At 39.2% G+C, this 23,530-nt stretch overlaps 1 protein-coding gene and 1 pseudogene across 3 annotated transcripts in view; one reads left to right on the top strand and one right to left on the bottom strand.

Moving 5' to 3' along the window:
- AP2B1 (adaptor related protein complex 2 subunit beta 1) overlaps positions 1 to 23,530 on the bottom strand; it is a 100,697-nt gene that overhangs the window by 22,265 nt on the left and 54,902 nt on the right. The window contains exons 15-18 of one of the 2 annotated variants that reach the window (XM_080924339.1): positions 12,696 to 12,737; positions 11,733 to 11,879; positions 9,010 to 9,155; positions 7,482 to 7,611 (exon numbers count right to left, since the gene is read on the bottom strand). In XM_080924339.1, the coding sequence (XP_080780465.1) occupies positions 7,482 to 7,611; positions 9,010 to 9,155; positions 11,733 to 11,879; positions 12,696 to 12,737 (465 nt within the window). The remainder of the gene's footprint in view (positions 1 to 7,481; positions 7,612 to 9,009; positions 9,156 to 11,732; positions 11,880 to 12,695; positions 12,738 to 23,530) is intronic. The other variant, XM_080924340.1, reaches the window with a different exon arrangement.
- LOC308426245 (activated RNA polymerase II transcriptional coactivator p15-like) lies at positions 19,905 to 20,323 on the top strand (annotated as a pseudogene). The gene has a single exon. The product of its transcript is annotated as an activated RNA polymerase II transcriptional coactivator p15-like (transcript).

Raw genomic sequence — 23,530 nt, 5'->3', positions numbered from 1 at the left:
AACAACAAATTCCTAGGAGCCAATCTCTTTTTAAAAGGAGGTAAAAACAGAAATGTGACTCCTGTAAGTTCTCATTCTGCCAGGAAAGCTTCAATCTACTCTCAAAAGCTCTCAAGTCATTTAGATCATGGTTTAGAACAGATTCCAAAAACGCCGAGTAGATTAAGGTTGTAAAGAAGACAGACATTGGTTTCAATGAGAGATTAAACTGTCAGAATTCTGATTTGGGTAGAGGCACACAAGGATGAATCCAAGGCTTTCTATGAAAGAAGCCCAAAGCAGAGGACCATTAGAACCACTAAAATCAAGTTTTACAACTCTTGAAGATTTATCTTTAATTTTTATTCATGTACATGTGCACATGCATATAGGTGCCTGTAAGGCCTATAAGAGAGTGTTGGATCTCCTGGAGCTGGAAATAGCCAAAAATAGCCATCAATAATTTCATAGGCCTTTTAGTCTAGAGATGACAGGTCACTTCTCCATATGCTAAACTTAATATGATTTTTATTCTATGTGTGTGAATGTTTTGCCTGCATGTATAGATGTGTATCACCTGGGTGCCTGGTACCCAGAGGCCAAGAGGGCATCAGAATCCCTGAAACTGGGTTATGGACTGTTGTCAGCCTCCAGTAGGTGCTGAGAACTGAAATCGGGTCCTTTGCAAGAGCTGTCAGTGCTTTTAGGCACTGAGCCATCTCTCCAACCTTCCAAATGCTAAACTCTTACCTTAGCCATTCTGCAAACCCTATACAACAAACACACACACCACAGGCATCTCTCTCTTCCCTTTCAATGACAGCTATCCATACCCTGCCAGGACCGGGAGACTGAGCTGTCACATCTTAAATATCTCAACATTAATGCTCAGGGATGGAGGAAGGGAATCTCCTGCCTGCTGCCTACTCTGAGAGCTTACTGTTAAACTTTCCTTATAGTCTAAAGTTCAAAAAATTAAACCCAGGGGATTTATACATGCCGGGCAGGAGTTGTGCCAATAAGCTATACCTCCAGCTACTGTTAAACTTTAAAAACAGGGGCTAGTAGATGGTGCAGCGAGCAAGGACACCGGCCATACACACCCTTAGTTAAGTCTCCAGGACCCATATGGTAAAAGGAGATAGCCAACTTGTGCAAACTGTTTGCAGACTCCTCCATGTGCACATTTACACTGTAAGAGGCAAAAAGGTTCTTGTACTCACAGATAAGGACTAGGAGAACCAGGGAAGTTAAACACACAGGGTGTCTTCAAAGGAAGGTTAAACATCCAGAAGGTTGACAGCCAACAGCGTTAACAGCCTGGTGACCTTTGTGTTATCTGTGTGGCCATGTGGATCGTCCTCAACTCTTACCAGAAGCTTTTTTTTCTCAGTCAATCTATAGAGCCTATCTTTATAGAAAGTGTCACATGTGGTTTTGATGTAGTCCTGTCTAATCTTTACTTAGCTTACTTTGTTCCTCAAGATTTACGTATGCTTAATTGTGCACATGGGACTGAGCTATCTATCACCAAATTGTGGTGTGCTTAAATATACCTAAAACAAACTACTCAGAAGTTTGAACCACACCTACTATTGAGTCACTTTGAACTGAACTGTCTGTCTTCTTGTCTCTCACAGACAAGGTGCTGGACAGGACAGGTCACTGAGCACAGAAGCTATCTCTGCATAGTCCATTATGGAAGTAGGTCATATACAGAAGGGGCAGATATTGTCAGTGAAAGCAATAGGTTATGAGTATTTACCCTCCAATTCTTTGAATGATTCCTGGAAACCAAGGACCACTGTTCATTTATACATTTTTCAAAACTGAGAAGTCAATATTTTTCTTAGTTTCCAAACTATAATAGATTCTAGTGATATTCACCAGCAAACCCCAGTTCTAACTTGTTTGCAAAAAAAGGTAAAAATGCCAGGCCAGCCTGCTTCATCTAAAGGAAGGTGCTGCAACGGCCTTTCATTTGGAAGCACTCACCAGCTTTTCTGATACAACAGCTACAGCTGTGGACTTTCTCAGTATGAATGGATATATGGGAGACAAGAAATACTAGGGACAGGCACCATCTGCAACTGACTGCCTTACAAGTAAGAGTGACAAGGGACAGAATTTTGTTAGGGCAATACAGTAACAAAAAAAAAAAAAAAAAACCCTTTCAGATGATAGTCTTAAAGACAAGGATCAGAAGCAGTGTCCTCCGTAGCTCGTGTTCCACACTTTCTTCCCTCCTCACAAGCAATGGATGCTGCCTTATTTCAGAACAGACATGCAAGGAAAAAGAATCAAGAGATACACATCCATTTCTTTTCCCTAATCAACACTTTGACCTCTTATCCAACAGTTTAAGACTAAGAATCAATAGGTAAAAAGAACTAAACAGAAAGAACTAGCTCTTTAGTCACAGATTCATCTCAAAGGTGAGTCTATATAGAAGGTAAATAAGAACTTAAAAACTTTCATGCACTTATTTGTCTCGAGTGTGTGTGCCATTTATGCACATGTAACACAATGTATGTGTGGAGGTCAAAGACACTCATAGGAGTTTGTTCTCATCTCCATTTTGTGGGCTCCAGGATTGAACTTAGGTCTGGAGGCTTCAAGTACCTTTACTGGCTGAACCACCTTGTTGGCTCAAAAAGAATGTGTAAGGTGTTATTGGTCTTTGAAGCAAAGACAGAAATATGAGTCACATTAAGGCTGAGGATGTGGTTGAATGGGCAGAGTGCTTGCCTCAAATTTACAAAGCCCTAGGTTCAATTCCCAGCACCACACAAAGAAGTTGTAGCATAAGCCTGTAAATTCAGATGTTCAAGGTCACCCTTAGCTACTCGGTTAAAAGCCAGCCCAAAATACCAACACTGTTATAACTAAAGGAGAATAAAACATTTTACAGTCATAGATCCACAAAGGAAGGGAAAACATAAGAGCAATACAATCTTAATGGAAAATACATGGATTGGCAAAAAATACCATAGGATTCCTACATGCTTAGGACTTGCTGGGCATGTACAGCCATTTAAAAGAGAAGATAGGTGGAGAGGGTGGGGATGCAGTTTGCCTAGCAAGTGCAAGCCTCTGAATTCACCCCACAGCACAGCTCTATTAAATAAAGAAAAGAAGATGACACTGGGCGGTACTGGCACATGTTTTTAATCCCAGCAGAGACAAAGGCAGGTATCTCTGAGTTTGAGGCCAGCCTGGTCTACAGAGTCTAGGACAGCTAGGGCTACACATAGAAACCCTGTCTCAAAAAACCAAACCTAACCTAACCAACCAACCAGCCAAACAACCAAAACAAAAATCAAAACAAAACACCTCCCCAAACCAAATAACAACAACAACAAAAAAGGATTAAGATGCTATCAATAGGCCTGGATTTCCATTCCTTTCCATACTTGTAGATGCTACCTGAGGACCTAGCCTCTGTGCAAAATGGAAGATTAATTCCTTCAGAGGATAAAGCAGTTGAAGGTTGGTAGGTTCAGTGACCTCACACAGACTGAATGCTAAGACTTTCTATTCTTTCCCAAGTTCTCAGCTTCCAAATGGCTGGCAGAGTCTTTATCTTACTCTCAGTATATTTAAGGACTTTTAACAAAGAATCAAGAAGTTCAAGAAAAAGGACATGGTTTTTTAAAAGTCCATAGAAATTATCTAATTTTAAGAACTGTAAAAGAAAACCAAGTCCTTCCCGTAACAACAGTCTCAATGACTTGAGAGATGATTTCAAAGGCAATTAGTTTTAGGAGAGAAGAGACATATAGCAAGGCAGGGGGAAAAAAGTAAAGATTAAGACAGAACTTTTCCATATTTGAGAAAAGTGTCAGCTCAGAGATACTCTGTGCTCCAGGTCATATTGGTATGAGACAAAGGATGGAGTGGGCAGGAGACTGCAGATGCTTTGGGCCCACCTAGCCTAGTAACTATTAGCCACATGTTTTTACATGTAGAGAAATGGAAATGTTTACCTAATTTTAATTAATTCCAGTTTATATAACCACACGTAGGCTAATGGCCATTATATTAAACAGTACAACTAAAGAGGGTTGGGATGTAGCTCTGCGCTACAGCACTGCCTTAGCATGGCACAAGTCCCTCAGTTTGATCACCTCCCAAATACAACAAACAGGCTTAAGGAAACAGCAATTACCCTTTATAAGGGAAGGTTGAAGCTGAGTTTTTCCTGTAGGATTCAACTACTTTGGCCCAAGCTAATCTGAAGCTCACTACATAGCCTAGGCTAGTTTTATACTTGCTGCAATCCTTCTGCCTAAGCCTCTCACCAGTGCTTGGATTATAGGCACCATGCTCAACCCCAGATGACTCTGTAAGCTATATTTATAAACCATTTTCTGGAAGGATGATGCTATCAATATTCTCACATATGGAACAGAGAAAAAGGAAGCATGACAATATGGAAACCCATGGACATGTCTTAACCCCACTGTCTCTGCACAGGCTCTGACTTGAAGAAGCAGTTACTTGTTGGTGAGTATTCTGAGAAAATGTTTCTAAGCAACTAACACACATGAAATGAAAAACAATGACAATGGAGTCAATTAAACACATTTAGAGAAAATTTATTTAGATACTTGTTAAGGGCTTTGTTTTATTTAAATAGAGGAAATAATTTTCCTTTTTTAGTAATATAATTATCTGATATAAATAAACTCAAAAGAATTCCACAGTGCAGCAAATTTTACTTTGTATGCTATTCACAAGCTGGACTTATAAGCTGGTGTCTCTGTGTGTGTGTGTGTGTGCGCGCGCGCGCGTGCGCGCGCGCGTGTGTGTGCACACGCGTGTTGCTGTGGGTCAAACCTAGACCTTTACAAAATGTAGGCAAGCACTAAGGTAGATAGATCAGCCTCACAAAAGCTTCTCTGAGCAGTACTGGAAGGGCAGTAAGACCATTCTAGGTTCAAATCTCTACTACAGATTCCATTTCTGTATCTGTAGCATAATCTACTTTCTATTTTAAGAAGTAACTGGGGCTGGAGGAATAGCTGTCAGTAAAGTGCATGCTTTGTAAGCATGAGGAACCATTAAAACAAAAGCAGTGAAAAAATGCTTTTAACCCCAGCAGTGGGAGACAGGCAAGGACAGGCAGATTCCTAGGGCTTGCTGGTCACCTAACTTAGCCTGCTTGGTGAATTCCAGGCCAACAAGAAACCATGTCCTAAAACTAGGTAGGCTTTCGAGGAAGGACACTAGGTGTTAACCTCTGGCTGACACACACAGGAATAGTAGGTCTAAGAGATGGCTCAGTTGGTGAAGTGTCTGATGCGTGTGAGCACCTGAGTTTGAGTCTTAGCAGACACACACACACACAAATGTATATCCGTAACTCCAGCACTCTAAAAGCAAAGAAGAGAGATACCTGGAGCTCATTAGACAACCAGACCAACTGAACCAACAAACTCCAGGTAAGCTCCTATCTCAAAAGATAAAGTAGATGGATGCTAGCCTCTGGCCTCCATATCCACGTGCACACATGTAGTAGACATATATGGACTCACCATGCACAAAGACATGTGAAGGAGTGGTATATTTTTCACTTTTACTATTTTATACTATAACAAATGATAGTTTAATATGCATTTTAATGAAGACTTTTGTAGCAGCAATTTATTATCAGTCCCAACACTGTATCAGTACCTTCAAGGGAGGGCTTTAGAATAAGACCCACCTTCTTTTAGGAGGGTCCCTCTCTGGGATTCAGTAAATTAGAAATGTAAACAGGAAAGTGAACTAACATTCCTTTGTTTTGTTTTAAGAACAGAAAACTTGTCCTAGTTTCTGTGACCCAAATATCCTTTCTGCTTCTAAAGGAAAGCATTCATGCATGCATGCTGACCGTCCCAGACATCATGCTTGGGGCCTAATGGGCCAATGGGAGGTTAGCCTCCAAGCAAAGAGAACAGATGCATATCTGGGTTAGTTACTTGAAGGCTGTGAGCTGGAAATGCTCCTGAACACAGTACTCTCCTCATAGTAACAGCCAGTTCTGTCTATGGAGTAACCCTAGTTTTCTTTTTCTAGTCTCAGCCAAGTTACACGCTGACTCATTTGTCTAGTCTAAAAACTTCTTATTCAGTGCTAAGAAAATCAGCAATTAACCACTGTGGCAACAAGGTAGTCAGTGAAACAGCAGACAATTGTATTTGTATCTAGAGTACTGAAAAAATCTTCAGTTCTAAATTCAACACAGTCTCTTGTTTTATCAGCAGTCATATCTTGCATTGGTATCTCTAGAACACCAAGCAATGTGGTTCAGTTGTCTGAACTGGAAAGCATATGGTTAGTACTTTTGTTTCACCATGTTAAATATATTTCACAGTCTCATTCAAACTGTTCTATCACTTCAATTATTTCTAGGCAGGGAATAATAATCCTCTGCTAATTCTTACCTCTTCTTTCTTTTCTTATTTTCATGTTTTGATCAAGTGCAAGCCCATTTCATTATCAACATATTTTCTTTTCAGATGGGAGTCTTTTTTAAAATTAAGATTTATTATTTTATTTTATATGTATGAGCATTTGCCTGTATACATGTGTATATGTATAGTACCTACAGAAGCTAGAAGATGGTATCTAATCCACTGGAACTGGAGTTACAGACAACTCTAAGCCACAATGTGCATGCTGAGAATTGAGTCCTGGACCCATGGTTAATGTAGCCAGTGCTCTTAACCACTGAGTTTCTTCAGCTGGAAGTCTTAAACCTGGCATGGTGGTGCATGCCTAGACTCCTATACTGAGAGGGGGTAGGGCCTGGAGGGTCAGAAGTTCAAAGTTACTCTCAGCTACTTTGGGTGATGACAAATTAGGTTAAAAGAGACCATCTCAAAAACAAACAAGTTTTAAAATGTTTATTAAGCAAGTGACTCTCTAAGTAACTGAATAGCTTTTTTTTAAAAAATTAAAACCAAATTAAAAACTCTTCATTGTAGAGCTGTCGCAGACTATTTTGTTACCAACTTTATCACAAGAAAAGAGAAAAGAGGTTTTTTTTCTTAGAGGTTTCATGTTTCATGTATGGGATTCGGAGGGAGAGGGAAATCCTTAGCAAGCTTGAGTTGAGATGGGGGGGGGGCTGGTGGGAGGTGGTGAGGTCACTGGGAATGTAGACCCTTGGTAGACATACAGTAGTTGTGAAAGCCTGTTTTGGTTCTGGAAGAGGACATTTTTATTTAAAAGAATCACTATTTCTGCCTCTCCTTTTCCCAATGTTGCCATTATGACCTTTCCCTGTCACATGTCATCTACAACAATTTTATGTATGATACAAGGAAGCTGAAGCATCCTCACCAGAGTTGACACCATGCATGTACACCTCCCAAACTAGAAGCTAAAAAAGCCTCTTTATGTGGGTATTGTGTTTTAGCAATGGAAAACAAGCTACTGCAGATAGATCATTTTACACGTAAGTGGAAATCAATAATACATTAACAAACACTCTCCAAGTGAAGTATAACTCTGACCTGCAAGTTATTCAGAGGTTCCATCTTCATGACTGGGCCCAAGGTGTTGAGAGGCAGAGAGACATCAATGCTCTGGTTTGGCATCAGTGGAGTATGTATGGCCAAGGGAGTGCTCGGGATGACACCGAAGCTAGAGAGAGTAGGAGGGGGAACATCCAGACATTCGTCAAGAGGCAGGAGTCACACAGCTGTGAGTCTGCATGGTTTCTACCACATTGAAGGAACTTATAGACAACTAAATGGAAAGAACAGCAGGAAGCAGTGTGAGTATTGGCCTGCTCCAACACTGGCTATGCCAGAACTTCTGAGCATTTCCGTTACATGGAATGAAAGAGGGAGAAGCTCTTCACAGACAGGAACTATGGCGGATGCTAGGATTTTGAGAGATTCTTCTGTGTATCATGTTGCTGGAGAGACATATTTAATGAGCATATCTCTATATACACACACATAAATTTTTTTTCTGTAAATAAGCTTTTTGGAAAAGATTTAAGAATCTCTCCTCTGTGAGTAAGCCTAGCAATTATGAGTCTAGGACAAGAGGATGACAAGGAATGTTCACTTTGTAAACAAAAGTATGAAAAACTGATGTTATGTCACTAGCTGAATAACCCATCTGGTCAGGTTAAAGGTTAGCAGTTTACTGTTTTCAGTGTTCCAGACTGAAACCCAAGGCAAAGTAAAGGCTCTTTTGCTTTGCCAGTATTTGTCATTGTTTTGATAGGATAGCCATTCTGATTCCATGAGACAGACTCTCCAAATGGTTTTAATTTACTTGTTTCCAGTGGACATTACTGTTTTTGTCACTGTGTTTCTTCTTTGGAGAACTGTATGTTCAGTCAATTTATTAGCATATTAACTGAATGATGGTTTTTGTTGTTTGGTTTTAGTTTTGGTTGGTTAGACAAGGTTTCATATAATCCAGACTACCTTTGAATTTAGTATGCAGTTAAGGATTACCCTGAACTCCTGATTCTCCTGCCTCAGCCTCATGAGTACAGACATTACAGGTATGTGCCATGTTGCCCCAATTTGACTGCACAATTAATTTTCAAAAACCATTTTTGGCAGCACATGGTGGTACATGCCTTTAATTCCAACACTAAGGAGACAGAGGCAGGTGGATCTCTTGAGTTGGAGGCTAGCCTGGCCTACAGAGAAAATTCCAGGACAGCCAGTCTGGAAATCCTGTCCTGAAATCACCAAACAACAGTAACAAAAACCATTTTGCTTTTATGTCTCCTCTCCCCTGGTATTTGTATGTGTCTCTGTCTATGTGTCGTACTGGAAATCTAGCCCAAGGCTTTGTGTAAGCTAAGTGAATGCTCTCCCACTGAGCTATACCTCAAGCCCATAACTCTGTCCTTGTTCTCCAGAGTGGAAGCTGACAGCTAAACAGACTTAGAAGAGCCAAGCTTACTCTACATTCAGGACCTGCCAACTTGAGTTTTTACCCCGTGTTGAATGGAGCATATTCAGAACAAGACACACAACTGCTCAACATCAAACCCAGGATGTTGCTTCTTACCTGTTCTTGTTAAACTGGATGGCAAAGTCTGTCATATGCTGCAGAGCTTTGTTGGTGAAGTTCATTTCCATATAGATGTGCCCTTGGCGGTGAGTAAATGTCCCTGAAATCTCCAAGCCTTTAGCCTTTACCGCAGGTAGCCAGACCTGATGAGACACAACACAAAGCTCAGGAGAGAAGATTTACCCTGGTGCTACTCTTTTTCAATATGTAAAGGGGAATTCACATCTCTTCAGGAAATTATGGTGATTTTTACACAACAAATACTAAGTCCGTGTGAAAAGGTCTGAATAAAGTATTTTTTAAATTTTGAGATCATGCTCAATTATTTAGGAACCAACTTAAAATAAAATTCTATGGCAGTGGCTTCTTTTCTATCTTCTGTTCAACTTGGTCATTTTATTGTTTTAAGAGTACTGTTGACTGTTTCCATGTTACGTTCTGTCCTACATGTACTTCATGCTTATGGTAGCTAGAGGGATTTCGATGCATGCTATCAAACCTCTAAGAATTAAGCACTGACAAAAAATATTCATATAGTGTTATGCCAAAATGCCTTTAAAAATCTGTATATGTATCCCTCTTTTTTTAAAATAAAGTTGTAAGAGAGGAAAAGAAAAAAAAGAAAAGAGTACTGTTGCCAAATGCTTATACAAGAAAAAGAAAAACATTCTGATGAGTAGCATGTTTCTGTTAGGCCCGAGAAAAGACTTAAATGGCAGAAGTTGAATCTACTAATGCAAACAGTTTATCTATAATCTTTCAAGACATTTCCAACAGTTCCGGCACCCCATTAAAGGCAAGGACCATATGTTACATTATATTCAAATCTATTTCCATTTCTGACAGACAGTAATGCCTCAGATGTTACTTAAATAATCTGAATTTTTTTTCTATATAGTATTAATTATGTATCCTTGACCCCAGAGCTATGATATCCCTGATTCATGGGACTTACAAAAATAAATAAATAATCAAGTTTGTGAGCTGTTAAATAGTTTAGTTATCCCTAACTAAAGAGTTTAGGGATAATGAATAATCATAGTTTACTCAGCCACACTGAAGAGAAAAAACAGAGAACATGAGATATTGTTTTTTATTTATGAGGGTCAAAACAAACAAAAACCCCATATACCTAGTGATAACCTGGAGTAAGTTAGAATATGGAAGACTTGGTAGTCTTTATGGTTTGGGGGCAGCAATCTGATACCAGATGGCAGATTGGTAATGTCTGTTTTAAAATGTGAAATAATGAAGCCAATTGTAAAGTTATCCTATAGATACCCTTAGAAAACCATCCCAGTTGTCCTGTGGAGGAGTTGTAGGTGTGGCTGCTGTGTCACATGTGCATCAGCAGGTGGCAGAGAGAGGCCATATCTGTGCTTAGTGTTCTGACCTATGAACATCTGAATGATTAGTAGCCTAACATTCCCTGAAAAAGGGAGCCTGAGATGACCACCACTCTGACACCAGGCAGACCTAGAAAGAGAGCTAGCCTGAGATATCAGGTAGGCCCAGATGGGTTCCCAGGATAGGGTGTGTGGGGGTGGGGTGGGGGGAGCAAGCCAGAGAGAAGACAGAGAGACAGAAGAGTCCCAGCCCCTGGATACTAGCATGGGTATGGTTCAGTTCTAAGTCTACTTTTGGCTAAAAGTATCTGCTTTGGAAAATTTATCCAGAGAAAAGTCTCTGCTTACCTAGAGAGCTCTCAGGAAGTCCAGCCTCAGATTTTCAATCAATTCTGCTGTTATGAGCACCTGACCTGATGATGGTCTTTTGTTGTACTCCAACTGGGCTTCCCTAGTTGTCTCACAAGGAGCTCATGAATATCTGATCTGATGACGCTTTGCTGTCTATCTGCAGCTCTTATCTGTTCTTTCACTCCAGCTTGCTACATACTCATATATTCATTTACTCATTTGAAACCAAAAGCGTGGCTGTCACAGCACACTGCTATAGTGCTAGCACCTAGGAATCTGATCTAAAAAACCTTGAGCTGCAATTTGAGCTACAAAAGAAAAGAGGTATACTAAACCTATGAAAGTCAAATGTGAGAGATTGCACTCTAGAATCCTTATCTAGTACCAATGAAGAGGGAGAATAAACAGAAATTAAAAAAACAACAACAAAAAAAAACCATTTCACTTGTCCACCGTTTGTGTTTCTTGATGATGTACTATAAAATGATGTTGGGCTGGAGAGATGGCTCAGTGGTTAAGAGCAGTGACTGCTCTTCCAGAGGTCCTTAGTTTAATTCCCAGCAACCAGATGGTGGCTCACAACCATCTGTAATGGGATCTGATGCCCTCTTCCGGTGTGTCTGAAGACAGCTACAGTGTACTTATATAATAAATAAATAAATCTTTAGAATGAATGAATGAATGAATGAATGAATGAATGAATGAATGAATGAATGAATGAATAAATAAATAAATAAATAAATAAATAAATAAATAAATAAATAAATAAATAAAACAATGTGCCAGGTTTTTACTAGCTGTACTTCAATGTTGACAAATTGGATGTCTCTAAACATGAGGCCCAAACTCAAGTATTTAATATTGCCAATTTTAAGTCTACGTTTAAGGGGAATGCTAATGGTATTTCCTATGGTTAAGCTCAAAGCTACCTTTTATTTTCCTCATGTGTTAGTGGAAGTAACTTTTGTTAGAAGTAATCTAGAGTTTGTTCACTGAAAAAGTGTTGCTCATCTATCTACTTACCGCCTTAGGAGCCACATATCCTCCAGGTGCCATGCCTATCCCAGTGGAAAGCTCAAACAGGTCATTCAGACCACTGCTGACCACAGCAGGAGTAGGTGAAGGAGCAAAGGTTGCAGGCACTGATGACGGGATGAAGGACTGTCCTACCTTTGGGGAAAAACAGAAAGAGATGAGAAAGAATACATTAGTTGTTGTTAAAATGTTAGCTTTGTTTTAACAACACTGGCAAATCAATTAGAAAACACTGCAGTTACAGTATTTGCAAGAATCAAATCAGCATAATGTCTCAATGATTTTTTCCACCACTGATAAATGTACACATGCTTTAGAAGCTTTGTCAAGGCACAGGTAGGATGCAAGAACACAGCGATCCAGGATTTTGTCTTGTTTGTTTCCAATTTTAGCTTCCATGATTCTGTGCAAAAGGCCTACAGGTACCCTAACAAAAGAGAAGTTTGTGTCTATAGAACAAGGGAGAAGCATCCAACTTAAATAGTTCCACTTCCACTTGGGTTTGGCCAAGTCTTACTTCCCATTTGGGCATTGATATCTAGTAGGAAGCTGTCGAGGGAGCTGATATTCACACTTTGTAGGAACTCATCTATGAGGAAAGTGTCTCTAGGTGTCCAGCAAACTCTTTCTGAACACTGGGGCATAAAGGCATTCTGTAGTCAAGATGGGCGGTTCCATTTCCTTCAGCTCTTTAATGTCAGACACACAAAGATCTCTACAGGCATCATTCCCTGAAGCATCATTCCCACAGCATCATTCCCTGAAGATATCCCTAGACCACATGTGGTATGTGACCCCAAGACTGCAAGTAACCCTGCACTCTCTATCCTCGCACACTGCTAGTCTGTGGTGTGCAGTGCTGGAGAGCAGCCGTGGCTCTGCTAACACATGTGAAGGAAAGCATCAAACAGGACAGAGCTTCCCATGGTGAAAAAAACAGATGGCACTTACTGCCGGACTTCCTCCAATGCCCCCGCCAAGGTCACTGCCAAGCTGAAAGAGAGAAAGAAGAGAGAGGAGAGAGAGGTAGAGTTCATTTAGCTAAGTACTAGATGCCCATATAGATTCTGTAAATTGTTCTATCAAGTCATTGGAAATACATGCCATTTGACTTGTCTCCCAAAGCCTAAGGGATTCTAAATTGCCAAGAAACATGTCCTGGGGAACCAAACGGTGGTAATGAAAGGGTGGGAGAGTTTTGCAAAAAGTTGGAAAGTGGAGCTGGCACATCATAGCGACCTTTCTGATCCTGTCTGTCTACCCAATTCATTGGCACAAATCCAAATAAGATTTTGACAATCTTATTGTATGTGATCTAAAAACAAATAAGTGTTTGTATACTCTATGAAGCTATGCCCAAGAAGCATTATTTTTTCCTTTACAAAGAAATTTAAGGCAGGGGGTAGGGGGAACAAAGAAAGACTAGAAATGCTTTAGCCTACAAAACCTGCTGCCTTACTGAAGTGATGGGAACCAAACCAATATTGAGCTGCAATTTCTATCTTCAAAAATTACCAGTGGAACATAAAGGTTTTTCGGTTGAGAATACTCCTTGGGGAAAACAGCTATTACAGAAAGTCAGCATGCATGCTCCATACCTCCCAGTCACCATGTCTAAAGAGAGTTGCAGTGATTTATTGGGGCTTGTCATTTAAAGGAGGCAAAGAAGAGAACTAGATTGTTGGCTGACAGGAAAACAATTCCACAGGCTCTTACTTAGAAAAACTGGAACTGTTTACTGTTTAGCTGGTCACATGCACACTCATACACGCATGTGCACACACACATTCACACACTCTATTTACAAAGGTAAGACTTCTTGGTGGGTGATGTCTGCAGTCAGTCCTGTATTTGCCTCCTCCCTAGCTCTAACTGTATCTATAGACTCTGTGAATCACCAAATACTTTGCTCTAAAAACACATCAAAAACATCTAAAAGTTTTTCAGTAATTTTCTTCAGTAGTAATAATTTAGAAATCATGTTGGGATGGCATTAAAACAAAGTTATACTGTATCTTTATTATTTGGGAATAGCGAATTATGAACTGAGTAATATATAAAATGAAAAACCTTAAATTCAATCTATACTCAGAAATAGTGAGGCCTATGTCAAAATTTTTTCCTTTAAGTTAGAAAATTAATCCTAGCAGGTGCTTTAACCAAGCCAACATTTCTTGAATGCGGTTCTCTAAGACCACTTAATCATGTCAGTGAATGTAGCCAAATAGTTAATTCAACTCAAAAGGTCATTGCAGCCAAGAAGTTGAGTAGTTAAAAAGGTGGCAAAGCTAGTAGAAGAAATGCTGCACACCCCCTCTTTCTGGATCTGGAATGATACAGATCCGCAGCATGGTACCTTATAAGCATGGCAATTTTTTCTTTTTAATTTAGACAAATAAATATGTACCATTTCCTGCAATGAGAGGCACAAACAACAAAGATGCCAAACAACAAAGGAACCACAGATTAATCAGGGCAGGCTTTACAAGCTGCCAAGAAAAAGAATAATGCAAACCCATATAGACAACTAAGTATAAAAGGAAATTCTGGAGGAACAACCTCCCTCTACCCAGAGGATAATGAAGTGAAGATTCAAAGGCAAGGTAAAGTGGAATTTAAAAAAAAAAAAAAAAAAAGAAAGAAAAAGAAAAAAAGAAAGAAAAATGGGAAAGGGTCATTTCTCAACAGCATCCACAAGGGCTGAAACAAGGTTAAAATATGATCAGGAAAGAGTCCATCAATTAGACTGAACCACAGGCAGATACATGTTTTATTTTTAAAAGTTGAACCAAAAGAAAAAAAAAAAAAAACTTACAAAGACAATATAACTTGCAAACAACTTTTAATGTTCCTCTTAATAAGAATCTGGTGGTTTTTGAGACTAATATTCAAACTTTTAAATAGTACTAATAACTACTTTAACTATATGCCAGTAACCATGACAACTTTCAACCTTAGGTACAAAATGGGATCAACCATCTGTGTGTGCACACGAGCTTTAAAAGCTGTTACTGCAAGTCTCATCTTCAGAGCTGATGATTTACTTCTCTGAAGTATCATCTAGGCATTTTGAAATAGTTCTTCTACTTACTTCTAATGTACATACAGCCGGGATTGAAAATCCCACAGTAGAGAATTATTTGGAATCAAACAAGATTCTTATATTAAAAATGACTTTAGAATGCAGAAGAAACCCTTTCTAAGGAAGGAAAGGAAAGCCAAACACAACCCCCCTGGAAGGGGCTCAACAAAACATGTCATTCACCCTAATGCTGAAGTGGTTGGTGACTTCCTATTAGGCTTACCTCTACATTCCCAAACAAGCCCCTCCTCTGGCCAGGTTTGCAACCCAAGCTTGAAAGATAGACTTTTATTTTTTTAAAAATCAAACTGGGGGTCTAGAGAGATGGCTCAGTGGTTAGAAGCACTGTCTGCTCTTCCAGAGGTCCTGAGTTCAATTCCCAGCAACCACATGGTGGCTCACAACCATCTGTAATGGGATCCGATGCCCTCTTCTGGTGTGTCTGAAGACAGAGAGCGTGTACTCACATACATAAAATAAATAAATCTTTAAAAAAAAAAAATCAACCTGGTTGGTATATGTTTGCATTTAGTCCTTGGCTGGTGGTGCTGTTCTGCTTTCTGCTTCCTGATTATAAAGATGGAGGAGCCTCTAGCACATACTCCAGCTACCATGAATTCTATGTGCTTTCCCTGCCACAGACTAAACACGTATTGTACACATCACAGTGATGTGAGAACTCACATGAAACCTAGTTGTAGTTCTTGTTTTAAGACAGGTCTCAGGGTCCCTGGCTGTCCTGAAATTACAGAGATCTGCTTGCTTCTGCCTCCCAAGTGTTGGAAAGGTGTGCACCACAATGCCTAGCTCACTTTAGTTCCTTTTCCCCCTTAGATTTTTACTCTCACTCTGAATAGTACAAAACTATCAGCTGGAAAATATCTAAACACATCTTTGCCCATGCTACTGACCAATTTTATTTGAAACCACAGATTGGGGATTGCAGAGATGGTTCAGTAGTTAAGAGCACTGGGTGTTCTTCCAGAGAACAAGGGTTCAACTCCCACCACCCACACAGTGGCTCACAATTGTCTATAACTCCAGTTCCAGGGTATCCAGTACCTTCTTTCAGACACGAATGTAGTGCAGAGACATACATGCAGGGAAATATCCATGCACATAAAATTAAGTAAATTAAGATATATGTTAAAAAAGAAAAGAAAAACATCCTGATGCTCCTTTTTAATATTACTGACAATTTAGAATCAAGAACACATAATTCATCTAGAATTATGAATCTGGCACACATAAGACCCAGAGGATATGAGACACAGTTAGAAATATAAAGGTTAATTAAAAAAATTATGCTATGCCTGAGTAAAGAAAAAGAATAAAGCCAATGTTTCCCAGTGAGCAAAACTAGATTGTAGCTTATTCATACTTTATTTAGAATCTTTCCACTTGACTAAAAAAGATTTCAAGGGAGGTCATCCTCCTCTTTGACAACACGTCAATGTGGTAGCAAAATGTTGGGGGAGAGGCAGTGACTAATAGAGAGAGATCAGCAAGGATGGAAGCAACCCAATACATGATCTTAGCTATCCACACAAATGTAATATGGCAGATAACCAAGAAAAATACCTAGAAAAGTCATTATACATCACTCTTAAGGAGACATCTCCAGTTCAACTGCTGGTATGAGATTTATCTAGTAGAGAGTATTCTGAGAGCTCATACTTATCAGAATCCTATACTAAACCAATCACACTAGGGCCTATACAATTTAGGTTTCTGTTTGCTATCCAGTGAGCTATGGAAGGCAGGAGTGAAAAGGAACTTGTGTCCTAATCTTAGGTGTCTACATCCTTCAAAGTGTTCACTTCTCACATCCTACTGTCCTCAGGACTGCCTTACAGAGGTTCACTTTTTTTTTCTTCATAAAGAAAAGAATGTCAACTATAGGACAACTAAATCAGAATTCTGGAAGCAAGAAGGAGAGGTATCAATTTTGGGATGTGTGGGAGGTAGCTTTTATTTTGAGACAGGGCCTTGTTATATATCCTAGGATGGTCTTGAACTGATAATCCTTTCTGCCTTAGTCTCCTGTATCCTGGGACTATAGGCATGAGCCATACATGGCTATGAAAAAGTACTTTAGATGCTGAAAACTGAGGATTTTTCTAAAGGTATTTAGCTGATACTTTCAACGAGTAGTGTTAATTCCTTATTTCAATCTAAATCACAGGATTCACTGCCATTAAATGGTACTTATAATAGAACTATCATTTGGCTGCTATCAAAGAGTGGTCCGTCCACCATATCTAAAGTAATGTTTAATGAGAGCACTGGAATTAACACTGGATTGATTACACAGTGATAGGTCACTGCAGAACTAATCTAGAAAGCAGGGATTCCACAGTGACCAGTATAACTTAGGAGCTGAGCGGATTTAGGCACATTACATGAGCTCTGCGACAGACAGAACCATACAAGGCCCAAAGTCTGAGCCACAAGTAAGCTCCAGATGAGCTCCAAACAGTAAAGGGAAATGTCAGCTCAGCATGAATGGCCTCACACTATAAAAGAGTAACACAGAGAGAGAGCTGAAGATAGAAATTCTATTAAAGAACAAATATGCTCATCTCTAAGGGAAAAGAAAAGGATAACAAAAAATATCAACAGAGATGGCCACTGACTTAAAGGAAATAATTCCACACTGTATTAGTGACTAGTCTAGGTTGGGCTCCTTTGTACTGTGGCCAATCCAAAGTACACCTACTTGCTTCTAAAACTGGAGCTGTCTAGGTACCTGAAGGTATCTTCTTAAACATAGGAGCAGACATTAAGCTTGCCATTTCTACACTTCTGTCTAGACCCTTATCTCTTCTATGCAATGTTTACTAGAAATCAAAAGGAAGTGACTCTAAGTAATGCATCAACCCATAGTTTGCCAATAGCTCGATTCCTCACAATGGTTTTCATCACAAGGTAAAAATATGGTTTTCAGCTGCTGGGTGAACGTTCAAAGCTATGCAAAGAAGTATCATTAAGCACAACCAGTAAAATTCACAAGGAGATTCTGTGAGCACATAATAAGCCAAGAAACAAACTGATAGCTGAGAACACATTGACTCATCACAGCGTCCTCAAAAGGGAAAGCAGGGAGCTTTACTGCTTCCTGATAAGGAGTTTACAAGTTGCCTCAAAGCCGTACAAGTCAGAGACAGAATTCGTAAATCTAATGTAGTAAGTTCACATGAGGAACTGCATTCTGCGCCATTGCTCTTCAGCAGCACTGCCTCTTTACATAGAATTCACCACTCCTCCCTCTACTGGAGAAGCTTGTAAGAACTGGCTTGCTCATAACTTTACTCTGAGTACATGGAATAAAGCCTGATGTATGGGAAGCATTCAATATGCAGTAAATGAATCACTGTTCTAGTGACATTGTAAGCACATCTACTGGCAATAGTTCACAGGAGTCAATTTTGTGATGACCCATCTTAGTGGAGAAAATAATCACGAAAAGGACAGAAGCCAACAAACTATCTACTAACTGGCCTGGAGCTATTACCAACATCAATACTGTCAGCACATATGAAAGAACCAAGTGAAACGAACTCTTCAGGATAAACACTTGCTAGAAAGATACTACCTGCATGCTTTTGTTTGTTTTTGAGACAGAGTGTTGATATGTGGATGCAGATGCCATTTACTTGTTTCATAGCCCAGGCTAGCCTCAAACCAATGGCCCTCCCATTAGCCTCACCCAGCTTACATATCCAGCATCTGTGTGATTTTGTTGTGTGTGTGTGTGTGTGTGTGTGTGTGTGTGTGTGTGTATGTATGTGTGTATGTATGTATGTATGTATGTATGTATGTATGTGATTTAGGCCTGCATGTCATTTAGCTGCTTGGCACTTATACTTTACCATGAGTCAATGCCAAGCAGATGAAAAGGGGATTTTGTCAGTCCACCTAAAAGAGTGTAAGAGGAGCAATCTTAATTCCTTTCCTGTAAGAAAGGTCAATGACCTTAGCCATTTTTTATTTTCACAAATGAATATAGTTTTTCCATTATCCAATGCTTATGTACCTAATAGCACATTAGCCTAAACACACATGTCCACAGAACAGAAGAGGGGCAGCATAGCGCCATCATGGAGAAGTCAGCCTATGCTTTGTCTCAAAGAGTCACATGATTTACATTGTGCTCTAGCATGCCAGTTTATTCTGGGCAAGACCAACACTGCAAGATGTCACCCATTTTCTGTGTAATCCACAGGATACTAACCAAAGATTGGACTCTACTCTGGAACACAATTTTTGAATTATGTAATTGAATATATGATAATATAAGTTTTAGAAACAGTAAAAGGTTTCTGAATACTTGATGACCAATAATTAAATCAAAACCAAACATGTAATGAATCTGTTATATCATGTAACTTCACTAAAGTTCTGGCTCTGGAAAAGCAATACCTGAACTTTGTACTGCTTTTATACAATACCTGAACTGTTTCATGTTCCTTTATAGCCAAACATACTCTTGAGAGTGCTTAGCTCAGACTAGATTTTACTGCTGCTATGAACTTTACAAAATTTCTTGCTCCTACTGAAACTCCACAGCTTAATTATGCAAAATAAAAACAACATTTTCCCACCTGGTTCTTTACTATGAAAGTATCAAATTAATATATTTCTGTATTGTTTTAGAAATGTTTGCTTTTTTAAAATTGCTGTGGTGAGTTGTTGCACTGAGTTTATTTTTAAAAAGTCACTAAGTATTTTGTCTTGGAATTAAGACAGAATTTCCAACAATGGAGTAGTCCTCCCCCGACCCACTTCTGCCATTTTTGTATTATGTATCAATGAGAAAACCACATTCTGAGCATTAACAACTATAAAATATAATTATCAATTCTGAAAAACTGTAAAGCTGAAATATCAAATATTCTACCAAGAGTAATATTTTGTGTAAAAATAATATCTATCTCATTAGTGTGTAAATTTGCTTTGATCATTAAGAAACAGTGAAATCAGAGCTGGAGAGGTGAAGGCAGTCAAGAATGTTGTAGTCAAAGTCTGGAGCAAGCGAGCGAGTGAGCTAGAGGCTGTTGGACGGCTGGAGCGGAGCAATGCCTAAATCAAAGGAACTTGTTTCTTCAAGCTCTTTAGGCAGTGATTCTGACATTGAAGTTGAAAAAAAGTTAAAGAAGAAAAAAGCAAGTTGTTTCAGAGAAACCTGTGAAGAAGTGAAAGCCTGAGGAGACTTCTAGAGCCCTGGCAGAGCTCTACCTCCAAGCAGAGCAGCAGCAGCAGAGATGATAACATGCTCTAGATTAGAAAGATGATATGTCAGTGTCCGGGACTTTAAAGGGAAAATTCTAATTGATATTAGAGAATACTGGCTGGACTCAGAAAGTGGAATGGAAGCAGGGAGAAACGGTATTTCTTTAAACATGGAACAGTGGAGACAGGGGAGGAACAGATCTCTGACACAGATGCAGGAAGACAGCTGGAAAATCTGAGCCATAGCAAACCTGTGCTGTTGTAGCTGTTTTAATCTGTCTCTTTACATTGGCTTTTGTTTTCTAAATGTTGTTTTCCAAGCTGTTGTATATTTGGATTGCAGAATAATTTGTTTAGACAAATACTTTTTTAAAATGTGCATTATTAAAATGTTTTAGTGAAGCTAACTGTCAACTTTATTAAAGAGGATTACTTTGTGCCCCCTACCTAATGTAAAAAAATAAAATCAGATCATACAATCTTAAAAAAAAAGAAAAGAATATTTGTTGTCCTTCAAGAGGTTTGAGAGGATTCAGGTTTGGACCCCACCATCTGTAAGTCTGCTTATAACATCTACATCTCCAGTTCCAGGGATGCAGAGCCCTCACTGACCTCAGCAGGTATCTGCAACTGTACTTACATTCATTCATGCAGGTAAACCATACATGCAAAACATAAAAATAAGTAAACATTTTTAGTGCTAAAATTGCATGTGCACCAAGCAATTTATTTAAAATAAGTTTGTGACTTATTATCAGGAAATGGTTGATCTGTATACTTATTTTATGTGAATATATACTGAGGGTTACATAAAAATTTATTGGGTGAAAGGGGATCTTAAAAAGAAAACATTTAAACCCTATTGTAGAAAAATGGTCATTACAAACAAACCAGAGGAATCACAAGATGGTGATTAACCATGAGGATTAGAAATTATACAAGTTCTAGCACAAGGATTAACAGCTAAAAAATTGATATTTTTTTTCCTAAATTACTTGCTATAGTTTGGGTAAGGGTCTCCAAACAGCCCACGGATTAAAGATCTGGTCCAGACAAGGGTTGTGGTAGTATGGGAAGCAGCAGAAGCTAAAGGAATCGTCTTAGTCACTAAGAAATGGTCTTCTAATAAGACGGGCTCCTGTGACCCTCCTCATATACTACTTCCCAGGCATGAACAGAGAGAATTTGGTGCACCATGAACTCTTAGGTGGTGTCTATGCAGTACCAATCCGGTGCTGGAGTCCTACAGGATTCCTGGAGAAGGCTTGTTTTCAGTCTATACTGGAATCTTGAAGAAGCAGTACTTAACACCAACAGGACTGATGAATTTGCCAGCAAGTGTGAGGGCAAGAAGACGAAAAGCAAAATTCCTTTGCTTTCCTTCCATCTTCCCGGCTTATCTGGGCTACCACTAGATAGTACAGGCCAGACTTGGGTTGGGTTTTGCTGCCTCCAATAATCATAGGCATGCCTGGCATCTTGGATTTCAGTTAATTCCAGATTAGTCAACTTGACAATCAAGATTAGCCATCCAAAGGCCTCAAAGCAATAAAATAAAAGTAAGTACTCATGATCTAAGGCCACCAAAACTCTGAGCCAAGATAAACCCTCTCTTTTCACAGCTTAAGTCTCGTGGGGTTTGCTTACAGTGATAAAGGTGACTAGCGAAGTGAGGCCAGAAAACCTCTGCACTGACAAAGAAAAAATTAATTACGTTACTAAAAAAATGTAATGGGCAAAATGGGACAAGAACTTAAAAAGATTTCTCCACATAATAAACTTAAAACTCAGCTCTTAAGTCACTGCGAAGGAAAAATGAAAAAACTAGAATTCATGCAGAATTTCCATGGGTTACACACTCAAAAAACATGAATGAAGTAGCACATAACTACTAAACCACAAGGTAAAGAACTGCAGGGGATGGCGTAGGAGGCTTTGAAAAGCATATACTCAGTTACAAAAATGCAGCTTCTTCTAGATGTTGCTCTGACTCCAACTAGGGACAGAATATTTCTTTATTATATAGTTCTTACTCTGCATAAAGGACACTTGGAGTAATATTTTCTTTATAATTTTTGGTATTCAGTAGCACCATTTAAACAGAATAACACACAGCATCTTAGAGGGAACAAAAAGACCAATTTAGGCAAGGCTTTTGTTGAGATTAAAAGTAAAGGCAACAAATAATTGAGATTCAGTGTTATTCTCACGGTCAACCTCTTGAGGTCATACACATGGGCCTCAGGTCTCCTATATTACACAAAACCAGAAGAAAATGCACAGTGAGAAAAATCAAACCTAGCCCAGAACAGGCAGTTTTATAAACCGATAATGAATGCCATTAACATGGGCTCTAGTTCAAAGAAATGAGAAGCCCAGGTAACCCCTATGTGAGCCTACCCAAGACTGAATGCATTTGAACCAGTGAGGCGCTTATCCGCATTTCACCTGAATTCTTCACGAGCAGACAGCTGAGTTTACAGTGACAAAAGCATGACATTGTCTGTAGAGTACAAGCAAAAGGAGAAGAATGCTGAAGGCCAACAAAAATAGAAGTGTCAGTGAGACTACAGGAAAAGCTAGGGGTCATTTGGATCTAAGTTTTTGCACTAAGAAGGCATTCCATTTCTAAAACTGTCTGAATTCCTTTTTCAAAGGTGACTGCCCCCTTAAAAGAAAATATAAACCAAGTTTCAGGAGCATGTGCTTCTCAGTATCACAGCAACATCCCCAGCCTACTTTGCTGCAAGAATCTCAGATTCTCACTCTCATTAATGGGGGAAAAAAAAACTTTAATCAGGTGTGATTGTTAAATTAATTAGTATTTCAAACTCATCTCAGAAAACTGACCGACCATCCAACTAAACCACCCCCAAAACCCAAAACATTAAGAAAAAAGCAAAGGTAACTCAGAGATGTCTAGTTTTAAACACTGATTTCATATTTATATTAGTGTGTATTAGTGTGCAGAGATCAAAGGACAACCTTGAGGAGTTGTTCCCTCCTTTCACCCTGAACTCTAGGGACTGAACTTAGGTCTTCACTGGCCCAAGATGTGTCAAATAGGTTTGTCAGAAAACTTTTTTTTTGGAAGAAGTCACTGCTTGGCATAAGAGATCAGCTACCTAATTCGATTTGGAATTTTATTTGGCTCAGTGTTCTCAATCCTGGCTATAAAATTAAAATAGCATAGACAACTTGCCTTTAATCCCAGCAGTTGGGAGGCAGAGGCAGGCAGATGTCTGAGTTCAAGGTCAGCCTGTTCTATACAATGAGTTCTCAAGTCAGCCAGGGAGACCCAAAGAAAGATTCTGCTTTGCAGACATTTTGTTTAATTGCTCTTACTATATATAAATAGTACTGCTAGTATTTTTAGATGAAGCTAAGGTTAATTATGCAGCTAGAATGAGAACAACAGAAAGGTAGAGAGCTGGCAGGCTAAAGCTCATCAGCAGGATAGCACCAACCTCCA

Source organism: Micromys minutus, assembly GCF_963924665.1.
Source record: "Micromys minutus genome assembly, chromosome: 10".
NCBI classification, from domain to species: domain Eukaryota; kingdom Metazoa; phylum Chordata; class Mammalia; order Rodentia; family Muridae; genus Micromys; species Micromys minutus.
Note: the sequence above shows the minus strand (reverse complement) of the source record. Positions and strands in the feature narration are given on the sequence as shown.